The sequence below is a fragment of the Dermacentor silvarum genome, chromosome 1 (assembly GCF_013339745.2).
Source record: "Dermacentor silvarum isolate Dsil-2018 chromosome 1, BIME_Dsil_1.4, whole genome shotgun sequence".
In the NCBI taxonomy this organism is placed as follows: domain Eukaryota; kingdom Metazoa; phylum Arthropoda; class Arachnida; order Ixodida; family Ixodidae; genus Dermacentor; species Dermacentor silvarum.
This window is the reverse complement of record NC_051154.1, coordinates 342065286-342079636: the sequence shown is the minus strand read 5'-3', so window position 1 is coordinate 342079636 and position 14351 is coordinate 342065286. Positions and strand designations below refer to the sequence as shown.

Sequence of the window (14351 nt, the reverse complement as noted above, 5' to 3'; positions counted from 1 at the left end):
AAGGCCACTGGCATCGACCGCCTATCGATAGGTCGCTTCAGTCGGCACAAGGGTTTCTCTGGACGGCCAAACGTCCGTCCTTATCGTCTTATTTTTACGAGGCCGCTTTCGCCATTTAATTACTTTATAGCTTTCCCCGATTGCACGATGTGCACCATGGAAAAACGTCGAAGGAATTTTGCTTTGTTTTTCAAAGTGACATTTATCTAATAATCTATGTTGCCTGATAAAAACTGTCGTGAAGTGGTGTAAATATCCCAAACCGCCCAGAGAAAAATTCTGGGTGCGCTAATGGACTTACTACTAAAATGTGTCTATAGACAGCCCCATATAGAGTCTAAAAACAGCCAAATAAACACCAATATAAGAAAGCGAGGTGGTTCACACAAAACGTCTACAGGCAATCCGTAGGTATAGTTCTTTTTGCAAGTGATCCATGTATTGCTGAGCACGCGCCTTTCCCAGGTAAGGAACTGGTTGCCGGTGCTGACATGGACGTGGCCCTGGATTTGGAGAACGCGCTGGCTGTTCTGGTGAGGGCGCCTGCGGCCGGACGCTGGCAGCTGCGCGTCTCCAGCGCTGACGGCAGCCACACCGTTCGTGCTACGGGTGTCAGCGAGGCTGGATTTCGGCACGGCTTCTCGCGGCAGCCCAGTGACAGTTTGCGGCACACGCATCGGACACCGCTCAGTGGTAAGCGTGCGGCGAGTCAATGATCATTATTGACTTGAGGCGGAAGGAGCGGCGATCAAGTTGGGGACGCGGACGCACTCTATGAATGTCAAAATCACTGGTTTCGATGCCCATGTTGGACACCAGTTACTAGAAGTAACTAGGAGTAGAATTCTGGACACGAAGAACGAATGTCTGCCGTGACCACGATCTGGTAACAGTAATCGAACTGGCGTTTCTAGCTAATGCCTAATAAAGAGGTCATAAGCTTGACTTCATGGGGGGAAAAACAGAAACTCGAAAAACGCATCCTATAGATACGCAGTAAGCTGAGCGCGCACACACGCAGGCACTATCGCTGTATTTGCGGCTCGCAGTTTTTCTTCCAAACACGTGCAAACTTTGAGCTTTTGAATGGTATTAAATCAGCGCAGTTTGCATCTTGTGGAATCATCTCATCAGCAATTATAATAAAAGTTGAGTGCTATAACCACTATAAATAGATTAGGTATTGATCTTTCATTTATTTCACAAAGAAGTCTTTTATAAGTCGATAACATTGTTGACAGCCGCAATTTTCAAAGCATATGAACGAATGTTTCGAAATCTTATGGATATAAACATAAGTGAATCAACCGTCCCTCGTGCATACGGCGCCCTGATTTTGCGCTCCCTGAAAGAAAGTAAGCTCGTTCAATAACTACATTGGTCAGTTGTGTCTTGACCGTGTCACTGCCTGACTTCATAGAGCGGTTGATAAAACATTATCTGCCTCACTGCCTGTCGTCGCCACGGTAATTAATTCCTTTTTTTTTCCTTCCGAGTTTTTGCAATCTTATCAGTGACGACTACAATGCACAGTGTGGTGTCGAAGTCCGAATACGGTATTAACTGCTCCAAATTTTGTACCGCCGACACTGCAGAGACGCCCAAACGTCTCATTTTTGAACCACTTGGCTTTGTCAATCAACGATGCTCCACTGATTGTAATGTGATATTCCACTGAAATAATTTTTATTCTTAATGAGCGAGGACGGAAATGTCCGCAGACTTCATCAGTCCCAACATTGCGCCCCGTATAGGGCGCCTACGCGTTTGGCCAGCTTTCATGAGCACAACTATCGCGATGTGGCTGTAGACTCTTGGCTACCCAAGTAGGCGTTTCATTGGTATACTTCTGGGTAAACCGACCGCCTATCAAAGATGACTTCTTCCGTCCGAAGAAGTCATCTGCCTCAAACATCTCCCTCATCTTCCGCCCTTCAATGCATGCAGCCGCTTTGAGCACTCACTGACGCAGCGGAAAGGTCATATGATGCACGCATCACAAAAATACCACCTCCAGGCCTACTAAACTGGTCTGAACCTAAAGATAATCTTATGGCAGGCACTATCGGCCATTCCCGTGAAGGTGTAACTGCCAGTGGAGCATTACACTCGCGGACAGCTTTCTGTGGCCATGAAAGTTAACCTTGTGGGGCGGACCTTCAGTGCACGTGTAACAGCGCCAAGTAGTCCGGACGGATGGACGGCCGGACGGATGCATTGAGGAAGGAAAAATATAGGAGGGAGCATACCGCACCGCGATTATCACGGACGGACGGAAGGACGCCCGTCGTCCGTCGATCCGTACGTCCGTCCGTGGATGGATGGATGGATGGACGGACGGACGGACCGACGGACGGACGGACGGATGTGGATGGATGGAATGGATGGATTGGATGGATGATTGGATGGGATGCATGCATGCATGCTATGAGCGTCCCCTGGAGGACCGGACGGACGGATGGATGGACGGATGGGCGGACGGACGGACGGGACGGACGGACGGATGCATGCAGGCTATGGCTATGAGCGTCCCCTTTGAACGTAATGGTGGGTTGCGCCACCCCATCTCTTATTCTTTGCCTAATGTCCTACCTTTATTTTTGAGAAAACACACAAATACAAAGAATTCCAAGGCATCAGACTTTTTGAACATTACGGGGAACTCTGTTTCTGTACGTCTCCATTGTTTGTGGTCTCCCTACTTTTCTGCCACCAAACCTCCAACCGCCTCTTGGTAATCTTATAGCGGACATGTTTACGTTCCCCCTGCTATTCCCTGAATCCAAGGGCTTCAAGGAGATCAGAAGAGCCTAGACTGGCAGGCGGGTAGAATTCTTCACATTATAATAAAACATCTTCCATCGTTTCCCAAGCACGTGGGTCTTCGTTCTTGGTGTACCTCGCTTTATAACTACGCGTTCTAAGGTATCCTGATCTCGCTTCGAAAAGTAAGTAGCTTCACTTTGAGTTATCATAAATGGTTTCTTTCCCGATTTCGTTTTTTCGTTTGAGGGTAGTTATTCATAGCAGGTTTCTTTGAAATTGCCGCCACCCATGACATTGTCTTGCAGCCTCTCTCACTTTGCGTTTGACGTTCTTTGTTGCCGTGTTGCTGACCATATCGGTGGCATACTTGCTGGTACAGCTTCCTAGTTCTTTTCCTTCACTGTGAGTCAATGTTTTGCCTGTACAAATACCTGAACACCCCCCCCCCTCTTGCACCCCATCTACTTTCTTCCATAATCCTCAGTCGTTCTTCAAAATCAGTTTTACTCTCAGTCTACCTTACTTCAAAATTTGTCCAGCCGATATCACCCTGCACTGCTTCATTAGTAGTCTTCCCGTAAGCGCCCAACGCGAGGCGTCCCACTGAGCTTTGGTTGCCATCGAGTCCTGATTGGACCCCTGACTTCAAGCAAACAACCACATTTCCAAATGTAAGCCTGGAACCAATACACTTTTCACACACACCCGGAGCACCTCGTACCTATTGTATCCCCATAGCGCTCTGTGCTTCATTATGGCCGCATTTTTCTTCCCTTTTACTATTATTGTTTTTTCCTGTGTCTCCAGATATCTATTGCCTTCGTTTATCTATATACCAAGGTATTGTATTCTTTTACCCGAAGTATTTCCTGGTCCTGTATCAACACTGTCTGTTCCCTGTTTTCATTGAATACCATAAAACCAGATTTTTTAACGCAAAATTTTAATCCTGAATTCTCACATTCTTCTGCGCCGATAACAGCCAGACGTTGCATGTCACTTTGCTTGTTAGCAAGCAACGCAATGTCGTCCGCATAAAATAAACCTGGAAGCTGCTGCACAACTATTGTGCCGTCTCGTTTGTATGAGAGGTTAAACCAATATTGATTCCTTCTAGCGCCCTTTCCATCTTTACCATGCACATAATAAGCAGCAGCGGGGATAAAAGGCAAGCCTGTATCAGTCCCTTCTTGATATAAACTTTATGCTCGCTCGTCATCCCTTCCCATTCAACGCAAACGGTATTTTCTCGGTAAATCTCCCTCAACAGCGGTACACAGGCGTTGTCTATACTAGAGCACTGCACGGGCTCGGGCTTACCCGAAAGCCCGGGCCCGGCCCGGCCCGTGGGCCGGGCCGGGCCGGGTAGAGGAGTTTTTTCACGGGCTCGGGCCGGGCTCGGGCACGGCGTGTGCTTTTTGACCCGGGCCCGGGCCGGGCTCGGGTTCTTAGACGCGGGCCCGGCCGGGCTCGGGCTTTCTGCGAGTTATTCTCGGGCTTCTCAACTCTGAAAAACATGTATTTTTCGGTCTCGGGCCGGGTTCGGGCCGGTTTCGAGTCGGGCTCGGGCCGGGCTCGGGCTTAAGGTAAAGGGGTGGCGGGCCGGGCCGGGCCCGGGTCTCGCCATAAAAGTTTTGATCGGGCTCGGGCGGCCGCCCAATGTACAAACGGGCCCGGGCCGGGCCCGGGCCGCAAAAATCGGCCCGTGCAGTGCTCTAGTCTATACCTTCCAGATTATCCCACAAATGTTGCGGTCTACGTTGTCATACGCTCCGGTAATGTCTAAAAAAGCCATATATAACGGTCTCCTTTCTTCTCTGGGTATTTCAATACGCTCAGTAAGGACAAATAGTTGTCATCTAGATGCTTACGGATTCTCAAACCATTCTGAAGTTCTCCCAATATGCCATTATTGTCTACCCCTGCTTGCAGCTTCAATTAATCGCCTGCATTGCTAACCTGCATATTACCGATGTAATGGCCGTCAATGTTCTATACGAGTGAATTCTACCTTTTTACCCTTGCGTCTATAAATTAAATTATTCTACTTTGTCGCCGACTGTCTGGTAGCGTTTGACAGCGTCGCCGTACCAGCGCTTTCGGTTTCTCGGAAAAGACGCAGCTTGCACGTGCGACGGTTTCTCGTTAGCCCAGACGCGGAAGGAAAAAACCGTAAATTAAGCAACCTTTTACACTCAATTGTGTGTTTTGTCTTGTTTTGCTGTCGTAAACAAGGTCTTCCCCTTGTTTACAGTTTTCTCCTGCCCAGCTTAGTTTTCTCCTGCCCAGCTTGCCCAACAAGTTTTCTCCTGCCCAGCTTAAGATGACGCGGAGGAAAGTGTGGGACTTTTTCAGAAGGCTCTTGTGCGTGCTTTGCCTTGGTATAGCTTTACCTTCATTGCCGCAGAAAGTTGTCCGCGAGTATAGATCGCTGAATTTACATTCATATAGAAAGTGAACATGACGGTCAATTCGTATGTGTTTTTGAAGTAAATCTCTCTTTGCTTACACATTGCCTTAGCGCTATAATTAAATAAATAATAGATTGTGGCATTGCCGTTGAATGGCACATCAACTTAGATAAAATGCCGGAGTATAAAAAAGCGGCAGTCACTTTCTCTTGTACATTGGTTGTGGGGAAGGCTAATGGCCAGTTAACTTAATTTCTGATGGCGCATTCAAGCGCCCACTGTTTGCTGCCTTCTGTTTTGTGTGTGTGTGGTTTTCTTTCCCTTTTTCTTGTTTTTTTTTCTTTTTTCTCTCTAACCTGTCGCATCCATTTACCCCTCCCCCGATACTGGGCAGCCAACCGGAGATTATTTCTGGTTAGCCTCCCTGTCTTTCCTTTACCTTTCTCTCTCTCTCTTGCTTACCTGCCTTTTACAGCGATGCTGTTAAGCGCAAGATTCCCCAGGATCGTGACCGCGTGCAGAAAAAACTATCATCATCAGCATTGGCTCGAGCATCGTCTTCTTCCGCAGCTGGCTTGTGGCGCCCCTCGGTTTGCGCTCTTGCCGTTGGATGCCGAGCTCTTGCCGTTGGTGCCGAGCTCGAGCGCGTGCTCGGCACGCGCAGATGGCGAACGTAGACCGACCGGCGTGTACAATTTCGGCTCCATGTGCGTGTGGTTTGGCTCCACGTGCGTGGGCGTTTCCCGCCAGTTGTGCCTTAGCACAGGTGTGAAAACAGATGACTAACATGACTGGTAGGCCATGACATCAATATCATCACATACTCGTCAGTTACGTCACGCTGAACGATAATAAAATCACATGTGGCGCATACCCGCATTGGAAATGCGGATTCGAGCCAAGGACAAGAAAGAAAGAAATAAAGAAAGAGGGAAGAAAGAAACGAAAAAAGAGAGAAATAAAGAAAGGAAGAAAGAAGGTAAGAAAGAAATCGCATGTGGCTCATACCCGCGTTGAATATGTCGGTATGAGCCACCGAGAGTAGGAGCGGGAGAGATCTCGCAGGATCCTGACGCTGCCATGCAGTGTGCCGCGGCTATGAACGCTGTGGCTCATACGCTAGTCGAATACGACGGGGCGGACTTGGCGCAGTAACGCACTAAGCGGCCATCACACCGGGCAAAAACAAGACGCCGGTGTCCTTGCTCTTTCACGGACATGCCGAAGACGCTCAATATAATCAATAATGATAATACATAAATTCACTATAGCAATATTCACTACAGCAGACCTTCCATAGTCACAGCTTCGCTGGCTTCCATCTTCACAGTAGCGGAAAGTCTCTGGATTTTTTTGTGTGTGTTACACCAACGCCCTGTAGAGCTGATGTCTATTTCTTTCTGAATCAGGCAGCCCTACGTACGTCCTGGTGAATGGCACCGGCACCACGGTGCTCAAAGAACTCCACCTGGTCAACGTCCGAGGTGACCAGCTCGCTAAGCTGTCCCTTAACCCAGTGTCACGCCGAATGACCCTCTACAACGCAAGCGGCACGTTCGTTCCTCCAGACGACTTCTTCTACCTCAAGGTAAGTTGATCTATTTTCGCTAGAGCGATTTTGTTGTTTTAGTTTCATAACTAAATTGATTGGTCGAACACTTCCATAACACTGACTCCGAATGTCAGTGGGCCCACCTAGACGAGGCTGCAGTGTAGAGACGCTGGAGCTGATGCACTTGCGTACTCTAAAATGGCACACTGAACAAGGAGCACACTTTAATTGTAGAATTAAGGGTAGCGTGCGGGCGATATACAACGCCACCAGAACGTTAGCAAACAACTAACTACAGCGTCGTTAGCGGACGCAAAGCGTCCACGAACGTGGGCCCCAATTCACAAATACTTCTTACGCTAGAATTTTTCGTAAGAAAGAATGTTAACCAATCCGGATGCGAGACATATCATTAGTGAAGGCGGCCAGCCAATGCATAGCCAACTTACGAAAGAAAAGCTTTGTGAATATGGCTCGTGATTTCTCACGCCCGCAAATAAGCTTACTGCTCAGTGCATGTTGGTGTTTGTCTCTTGCTTGTTTGAGCTTAATTTTCTGACACTGTTTTTTGCATAGCTTGAGGCGTTCCCGTCGGAACTGCTGAACAAAATTGGATAATATGTTTCAATTCAAGCAGAATCACGGTGCGGAACTTAGTTATAGCGAATATCCTCTGCAGGGCGCGTTTGCGCGTAGTCGCATTTATATACCTTATCTGTTTAGAGGATAATATGACGCAATGATGAGGAATCGTTCGTATGTTTCAATAATTCTGCTTGCCTCACTGATTAGTTGTCCCGATGATTCGCCAATATTAGAATTATCTCTAGTATGTACCTGCGCGCACTGTATTTAACGGGTGTAATGTAGTCTTATAACGTAAAAATTTGTGCCGATATGCAGTACCACGTCAGTGAAACACTATATTTGGTGCAGCGTCACCATCGATTCAATTACCTCACAGTAAAAGCTTAAGTTAGGCACATCATAACGAGCTTCTAATTGCCACTATGACCACCAACAAGCCAATAGCGAGAATGTTCCGAGGCGAGTACTTTTTTTGAAATTGTATGGGAAGGAAGTTTGATTCTTGTTCGTTTACTATTTTAGGAGTTTGTTTAGCACCAAGTGTTGACCGCGAGCTACCCTATATATAAATGACCCTTATTGTCAATGTTAAATAGTGCAACTATGCAGATTTCTGTCAGTTTTGATGATTGCTCAGCGTAAAATGTCTGGCCTTAGAGTGTGAACTGGCTATACGTTTATTGTCAGCTTGTGCGGCTATTCGTTGTAACACTGCATCATTAAAAACACAAAATGATAGCATTAGCCCAGCTCTCGCTCGGCGCGAAAGCCCAAGCTTTACTCATTAGGGTTAGATGCTTATTTTGTCTTCGTTAAATTAGGCCACGGACGCATGCATCTTGTGACATCAACTAGCACATTGACATGATAGTGCATTGACATGATTTGATACATAGCACCAATTTTCTTATAAAAGCGAGCGCTTGAGCACGCTGTATCAGTTTTCCTTCGGATCACAGATGCAGGAATGAAACGCGAGAATACTCGTCAACGTTAACGCAGTCCTTCGCTTGCGTCAAGTGGCATAGCAACAAGCTGCTTATATCAGCGACAGCTCACCAGCGTCCCCCCCACATTGTTCTTTGTAGCAGCTAGCACTTCGAAATACTATGTAACAATCCACCACATCCGAGATCAGCCCACATTCCCCACACTCTTTTCCTGGTGGCAGCTAATGCTTTGTGACGGTATGTGACATTGTACCGCCTTGGAAATCGTCGTATAGCAGACGAGGCTCTGACGCTCCTTAACCGGAGTACAATAAACCAGTCATGATGCCGTCGCCGTAATACTTTCGTCGTCGCCATTAGTGTCACCTTGCTTCTGCCGTCACACACACGCTCGCGTCCCACACAAACAGGTCGGTCTGTCTCGTAATGCTTTGCAGAACATCAAACAATGCGGGTTTCTTGGAATAGTATCGGTTCGCACAGCGCGTGCAGCCTGCATAATTTTCTTCTCTCTCCTTCTCCTCGTCTTTTATTCCTATCTCCTCCTTCCTCCGCGCAGGGCGGCCAACTAGTTGCATTTCATTCCTTTTCTTTTTCACTTCTCTCCATCTCTCGCTCTCTTTATAGAAATGTTATACGACTTTACATTATGCGTGATACATGGTTTAAGGACTGTAACGCTCATCATGGATGGTTAGTTGTCATAGCTTAAACACTTCTTTTCTTGTAATTATTATTCCGAAAACAATGCAATATTAGAAATTAGAGGCTGAATGAAGCTGATCGTTGCAATACATTAAAATTTGCATGGCAATTTAGGTTACAGGATTTTTATGTAACGTTTAATACATTTATTAAACGTTACATAAAGACATGCAACCTAAATTACCATACAGTACCCGCCGCGGTGGCTCAGTTATAGCTAAGGCGTTGTGCTGCGGAGCACGAGGTCTCGGGATCGAATCCCGGCCGTGGTGGCCGCATTTCGATGGAGGCGAAATGCAAAAATGCCCTTGTGCTTGCGTTCTAGTGCATGTTAATGAACCCCAGGTGGTCAAAATTAATCCGGAGCCCTCCACTACGGCGTTCCTCATAATCATACCTGGTTTTGGCACGTAAAACCCCAGTAAGGAAAAGTTTATTACAGTATGCCTTTATTCATGGCCTCATTGGTGTTCCTGCAGTGCAGAAAGCCAAGAACTGATTAAAATAAAAATAAAAGGCTCCAACGTGGTCATCCATTCCGAGCGTTCAAGTAGCAAACCAGAAAGATGTTAAAAGCCAGAAGGGTGAGGTTTAGGAAATTCCAGTTGCTCTTCACACTCTCTATGCAGTAGGAAGCTATGTAATGGCAGTGTCCACAGGACTTCCCTGTTGTATTTTTCTCATGAGCCACTACGTCTTGAAATTTTGAAAAGCCGCAATGAACACGGAATTATGGGATGAACATGATACGTTGAGCGTATCACCTTGCGTACAGACAATATTTCTTTACTCTCACCCCCGCGTTTACAGTAAGCTCACTTATTCTTGACCTATTCACTATCTGTTGGCACGGCCAGCACAAGGACTTCATATTTGATGACGGCGTAGCTGACGATAAAGCCCTGCCGACCGAGAACTAGTGCTAAGCATGCGAGAAGAAAGGGCTCATTGCTATCTTAACCATTCATACCGCCTGAGCCTGCAGTTGCCGGCAAAAAATGGTTAATTGCCACCTACAAACAATGCACATTATGGTTTATAATAAAAGGTGCTAAGGGGAGATTCGAGCCGGTAGCCAGAAAACATTTCTTGCACTAAATGCCATCCTCCACAGGCGCAATATTTCTGTAGTTGCCATACCGATTAGTATCTTGAGTGACGAGCTCTCGAACGCTGGTCAAGTTTTCTTACGTCACAGCGGTTGTGTAAGTACGTGTCTGAGGCGTCTGTGCTATCCTTATGATCTTAGTGTGCGAATTTTACGCCTCTAACATTCGTAATGGGCACCTCTCCGACTTAAGCACTGCAAGCTCGTTGACAGACGTTTTGTTCCTGCCATTATATTTTGGCAGGTAATGGTAAACGCAGATTGGAGGCGTACGGGGTTACAATGATAGCGAAGTGGAAGGTCTATGTTCAGCGGAAGGCATGACCACACCAACTAGTGCTCAACTTTAATCCTTCGCACCAGATACTTCAGTCGGTACAAGGGTCAATATGAACCCCTCGCATATTGTTCTACTCCAAGGTTGTCGGCACGGACAACGCAGGCTACCCTGTAAACCGGCTCACTCCTACGGCAATCAAGGCTGAGCCTCCAGGTAAGATCTACTTTCCTTCTATCAGCCCAAGGTTAGTAGACCTGCTAATAATGGGTGTTGGTAGATACAAGTTCCACGGCCGTACAAGTTCGTCCATGGCATGTTGGTACCGACCTCGTGAAATGACCTGGTATGCAAAACTGCGCGACTACCTTGTGATGGCAGATGATCTAGGTGGCCTCGCAATTGCTGTCCATGTCTTCTGTGTTACCCATATTCCTGGCAGTGACCATCTATCTTTTAATTCAGCACCAATTAGCCAAGAATCAAGACCATTTAGAGTTTCATTTGTTGCTTGGGGCGGCTGTTAACGAAACCTGCTCACTCAAAACAAGTCACAGAGTCACAAAACAAGTCATACAATTTGCGATTGAAAGCAACATCACTGGTGCGCAGAGCTTCCGACTAAATTAATATAGATATTGTCACTACGGCGTCCCCTTATAGGCGGCACTACAGCGTCCCTTATAGTGTGTGTGTGTCTGTGTGTGTGTGTGTGTGCGTGCGTGCGTGTGTGTGTGTGTGTGTGTGCGTGCGTGCGCGTGCGGATGCGTCCGTGCGTGTGTGTGTGTGTGTGTTTCTTTTTTATACAAAAGCCATTTTTGCAAAGGTTACAATGAATGACCTTCGAACATGGCAAGCATGACCGCCAGCTACAATGCTTACAGCATAGCACAGAAATAATTTAGTGTACGGTTCAGTTTGCTCTGCTAACGTACTTTAGTCTCACATGAACGGAAGCGACAATACGTGCTTTTATCTCAGTCACGACGAGATAGCAGATGTGTGTTGACAGTAGTTGCGGTATTTCAAGAAGTACTGAGACATCAATTTTGCCTCGCGCTTTTCTTCATTTTTATTAGATAACTGCCTACGCCTTAAACACTGTATGATTCAATTCGTTGAACATGCAATGTATAATTAATTACGAAAATGCCTGCCAAGTAGAGCCCGGTTTGCTTCTTACGTCACAGGAGACAGACGTGTTCTTCACGTGGCGTATACCTCGGACTACGAACGCGCTGGTTGGTCATCCCGTTGCAGAGGTTGTACACAACCCTGTGAGTGCTCGCTGGAGCGTATTATGTACTCGTCGGCGTATACACGAGAGATAGAGTGGGAAGTGTGCTGAGCGTTTAGTGTTCCTCTGTCGGGGTCCGAGAAAAGCGGCCGCTAAAGACAAGGCTTGTTTCAGACCAAATACAGAGTACCGCCGAGTGAAGTCCTCGGCCAAAAAAATATCCAATGTGGCGGCGCGCGCACCCTGCTTCTGGCGACACCGTCACGCCGTGGCTTGCGAGCATCATCGCACCGGGATCGCCGATGTGCGCTTCAGCATTTTGTTGATACCACGAGGCCTCCATCCTCCGATATCTGTGACTTTAGGAAGGGCCCTGCACAAGACGCTTTGAGATGGGACGCCGCGCGCCACTTAGAACTGGTTGAAGTAAACGATAGATGTATGGATGAATGGGCGAGAGCACGCGACTAGCGTGGTCGTTTCCTTTGTCTCGGCTGGAACCGGGTGCTCAGGCGAAAGCCTGCAGCCCGGTGTCACAAACGTGTTTGCCCGAAGAGCATGCGCAGAACTCGTGAAAAAAAATCTATTCTACCACGAGGATCTCGTTATCATGCACAAGGATATCGACTGAGCCCACCCCATAGTTTTGTTAGTAGTGACAGTGATGACAGTATTATTATTATTATTATTATTATTATTATTATTATTATTATTATTATTATTATTATTATTATTATTATTATTATCACATCATTCACAGAGGATACCAGTCTTGTTGGATTGGTAAATTTCTTCGACAATTTGGGCCGAAAGCCATATCATGCTGATGCATGGACGCTTCTATCCCTCTCAAGACGTTCCAGAGGTGGCTACTCGCCAGAAGGTACTTGCCGCGGCCGGAGTGAACGTCACGCTTCGCTGCTCCCTTCGCTCACTGCTGCCCGCAGTGGTACATTGGCTCAAGGATGGCACTCCACTGGCTGGTCCACAGCGTTTCCGGTAAGCCTTGGTATTGCCGTCTATGCATTCCAGCAGAACGTGACACAGGCTTGCGCTCGATTTCCCAGATTTGAACTACCAATAGCGAAAAAGAAAAAAAAGCATCATTATTGGTCTAGCCCAATTTTTCCGTTAATGAAGTGATTTTTGTCGCAATTGCATTCCTTTAATATTGTTGTTTTCATACTGACATTTTTTTCGTCGTATGTTCAGCGCAAACGTGTTTCAAGTGAACGCCAATCACCAAGATATTTAACTTGTAAATAAATGCAGTGTGCTCTGGTTTATTAGATTCTGTTACTGTCATTTCAAGCCGCACACACTGTGCTTTGCCCGAGCACAGTATATGATGGTATTTTATGAAGGAATACGTCTCGCTTACGTTTCCTGAGCATTTCGCCTTATGCATGTTCTCAAAAAATACACTTCTGTCAACCATGCAACAATGCATCCGACTTGGGAATTTTAAATATTCGCAAGCTCCCTCCGAAACCGGCTGGCGCTGTGAACCATATGGCTACACAGAGCAAGAACAAAAAGCCGATCGTGGCGCTTGCTGAAGCTATACTATAGACGGAGGCGGCGACATTATCTCTGTGCATGTTTAAGACATTAATATCAGACGTACATGCGAATGGAGTTTGATGCGTTTGGCTGTTTAGCCCGTCTTAGGTGTGGTCCGTGGTCGTAAGCTGCTGGTTGTTGATGTTCGGAGGTTGGTGGTGGTTGGACTTCAAACCGCAAATACAAAGGCGCTGATGCAGAGGTTGCATGCTTTCGCGGAAGCGAGTTGTGCGGCTCGTTCGGCGCAGAACCGGGAGCTTTGGAGCGTCTGTAGCCTTAGAGGCCGTCTTGAAGCTCTCGGTCTATACTACCTCCTCAGATGCACTGGTTCTGTTCTCTGCGGAATTAAGCAATCAAACAGAAACCTAAATATTCTTTCTGCAATAAATATATACGCGTTCAAATGCGCCATTCCAAAGCGAATAACTTGCTTGAAGCGTGCGGCTATTCGCTTATGTTGACAATCATCTGAGGGTTTCTGTGCACAATGTTATGACACCGTTTCATGGAAACGCTGCACGAATGGTGCGATTATACAGAGTGGCTTCTGAAACATGGGATAAAAAAATGTCATCACTTTAGCGATTCCTCTGGTTCTGAGTATATTTGCTGCAATAGTCGCTGGCACTCAGCTGAGCGGACATGCAACCTTTTCAAGAAAGACTTCTTTGCGTAGCACACAACGTCAACCTAGTCCGCTACGGTATTGCCGATTGTGACCTACGAAATACATACATAGAAGTAACTATTTACTGACCCGACACGATGTTGTTTATTTGCTTTTTGCACCTGGCACCTTTTTGCGCAGGAACACATCTGCTGCTGCTACACAAAACGTAGTCACATCTACACAGACGACACCGTAACAGAGTCTTCTGCTATAACTTTTGTGGATTCCGTTAACAGGTACCACAACTTCCACGAAGCTTAGCCACAACACTATTATCATTGCCACGGAGCTGGCTACAGTGCCATGTATACCTTTAACTTACATCTTAAAGCAGCCAGTGAGCTCCTGGGTGACCTTTACTGATTTACGTGCTCCTCTCCATAGTCGCCATGCGCCAAGTACCTATAACCAGCTTATCAACGATACTATCTTATTGCACACCGAACCCTGTGGTATGCAGCTCCGCAGTCGCTGCCCTTTCAGTGCGGAGTATCAGGCAACGTAAATGCAGACAGCGCTGCTCG

The 14351-nt window shown here is 46.8% G+C and overlaps 1 protein-coding gene across 1 annotated transcript in view; it reads left to right on the top strand.

Annotated features, from left to right (window-relative positions):
- Window positions 1-479: 479 nt before the first annotated feature.
- LOC119444235 (hemicentin-2-like) overlaps window positions 480-14351 on the top strand; it is a 133096-nt gene continuing 119224 nt past the window's right edge. Inside the window, exons 1-4 of the mRNA XM_037708665.2 lie at window positions 480-693; window positions 6587-6765; window positions 10501-10573; window positions 12449-12593. Coding sequence (XP_037564593.2) covers window positions 492-693; window positions 6587-6765; window positions 10501-10573; window positions 12449-12593 — 599 coding nt within the window. The 5' untranslated portion in view covers window positions 480-491. The remainder of the gene's footprint in view (window positions 694-6586; window positions 6766-10500; window positions 10574-12448; window positions 12594-14351) is intronic.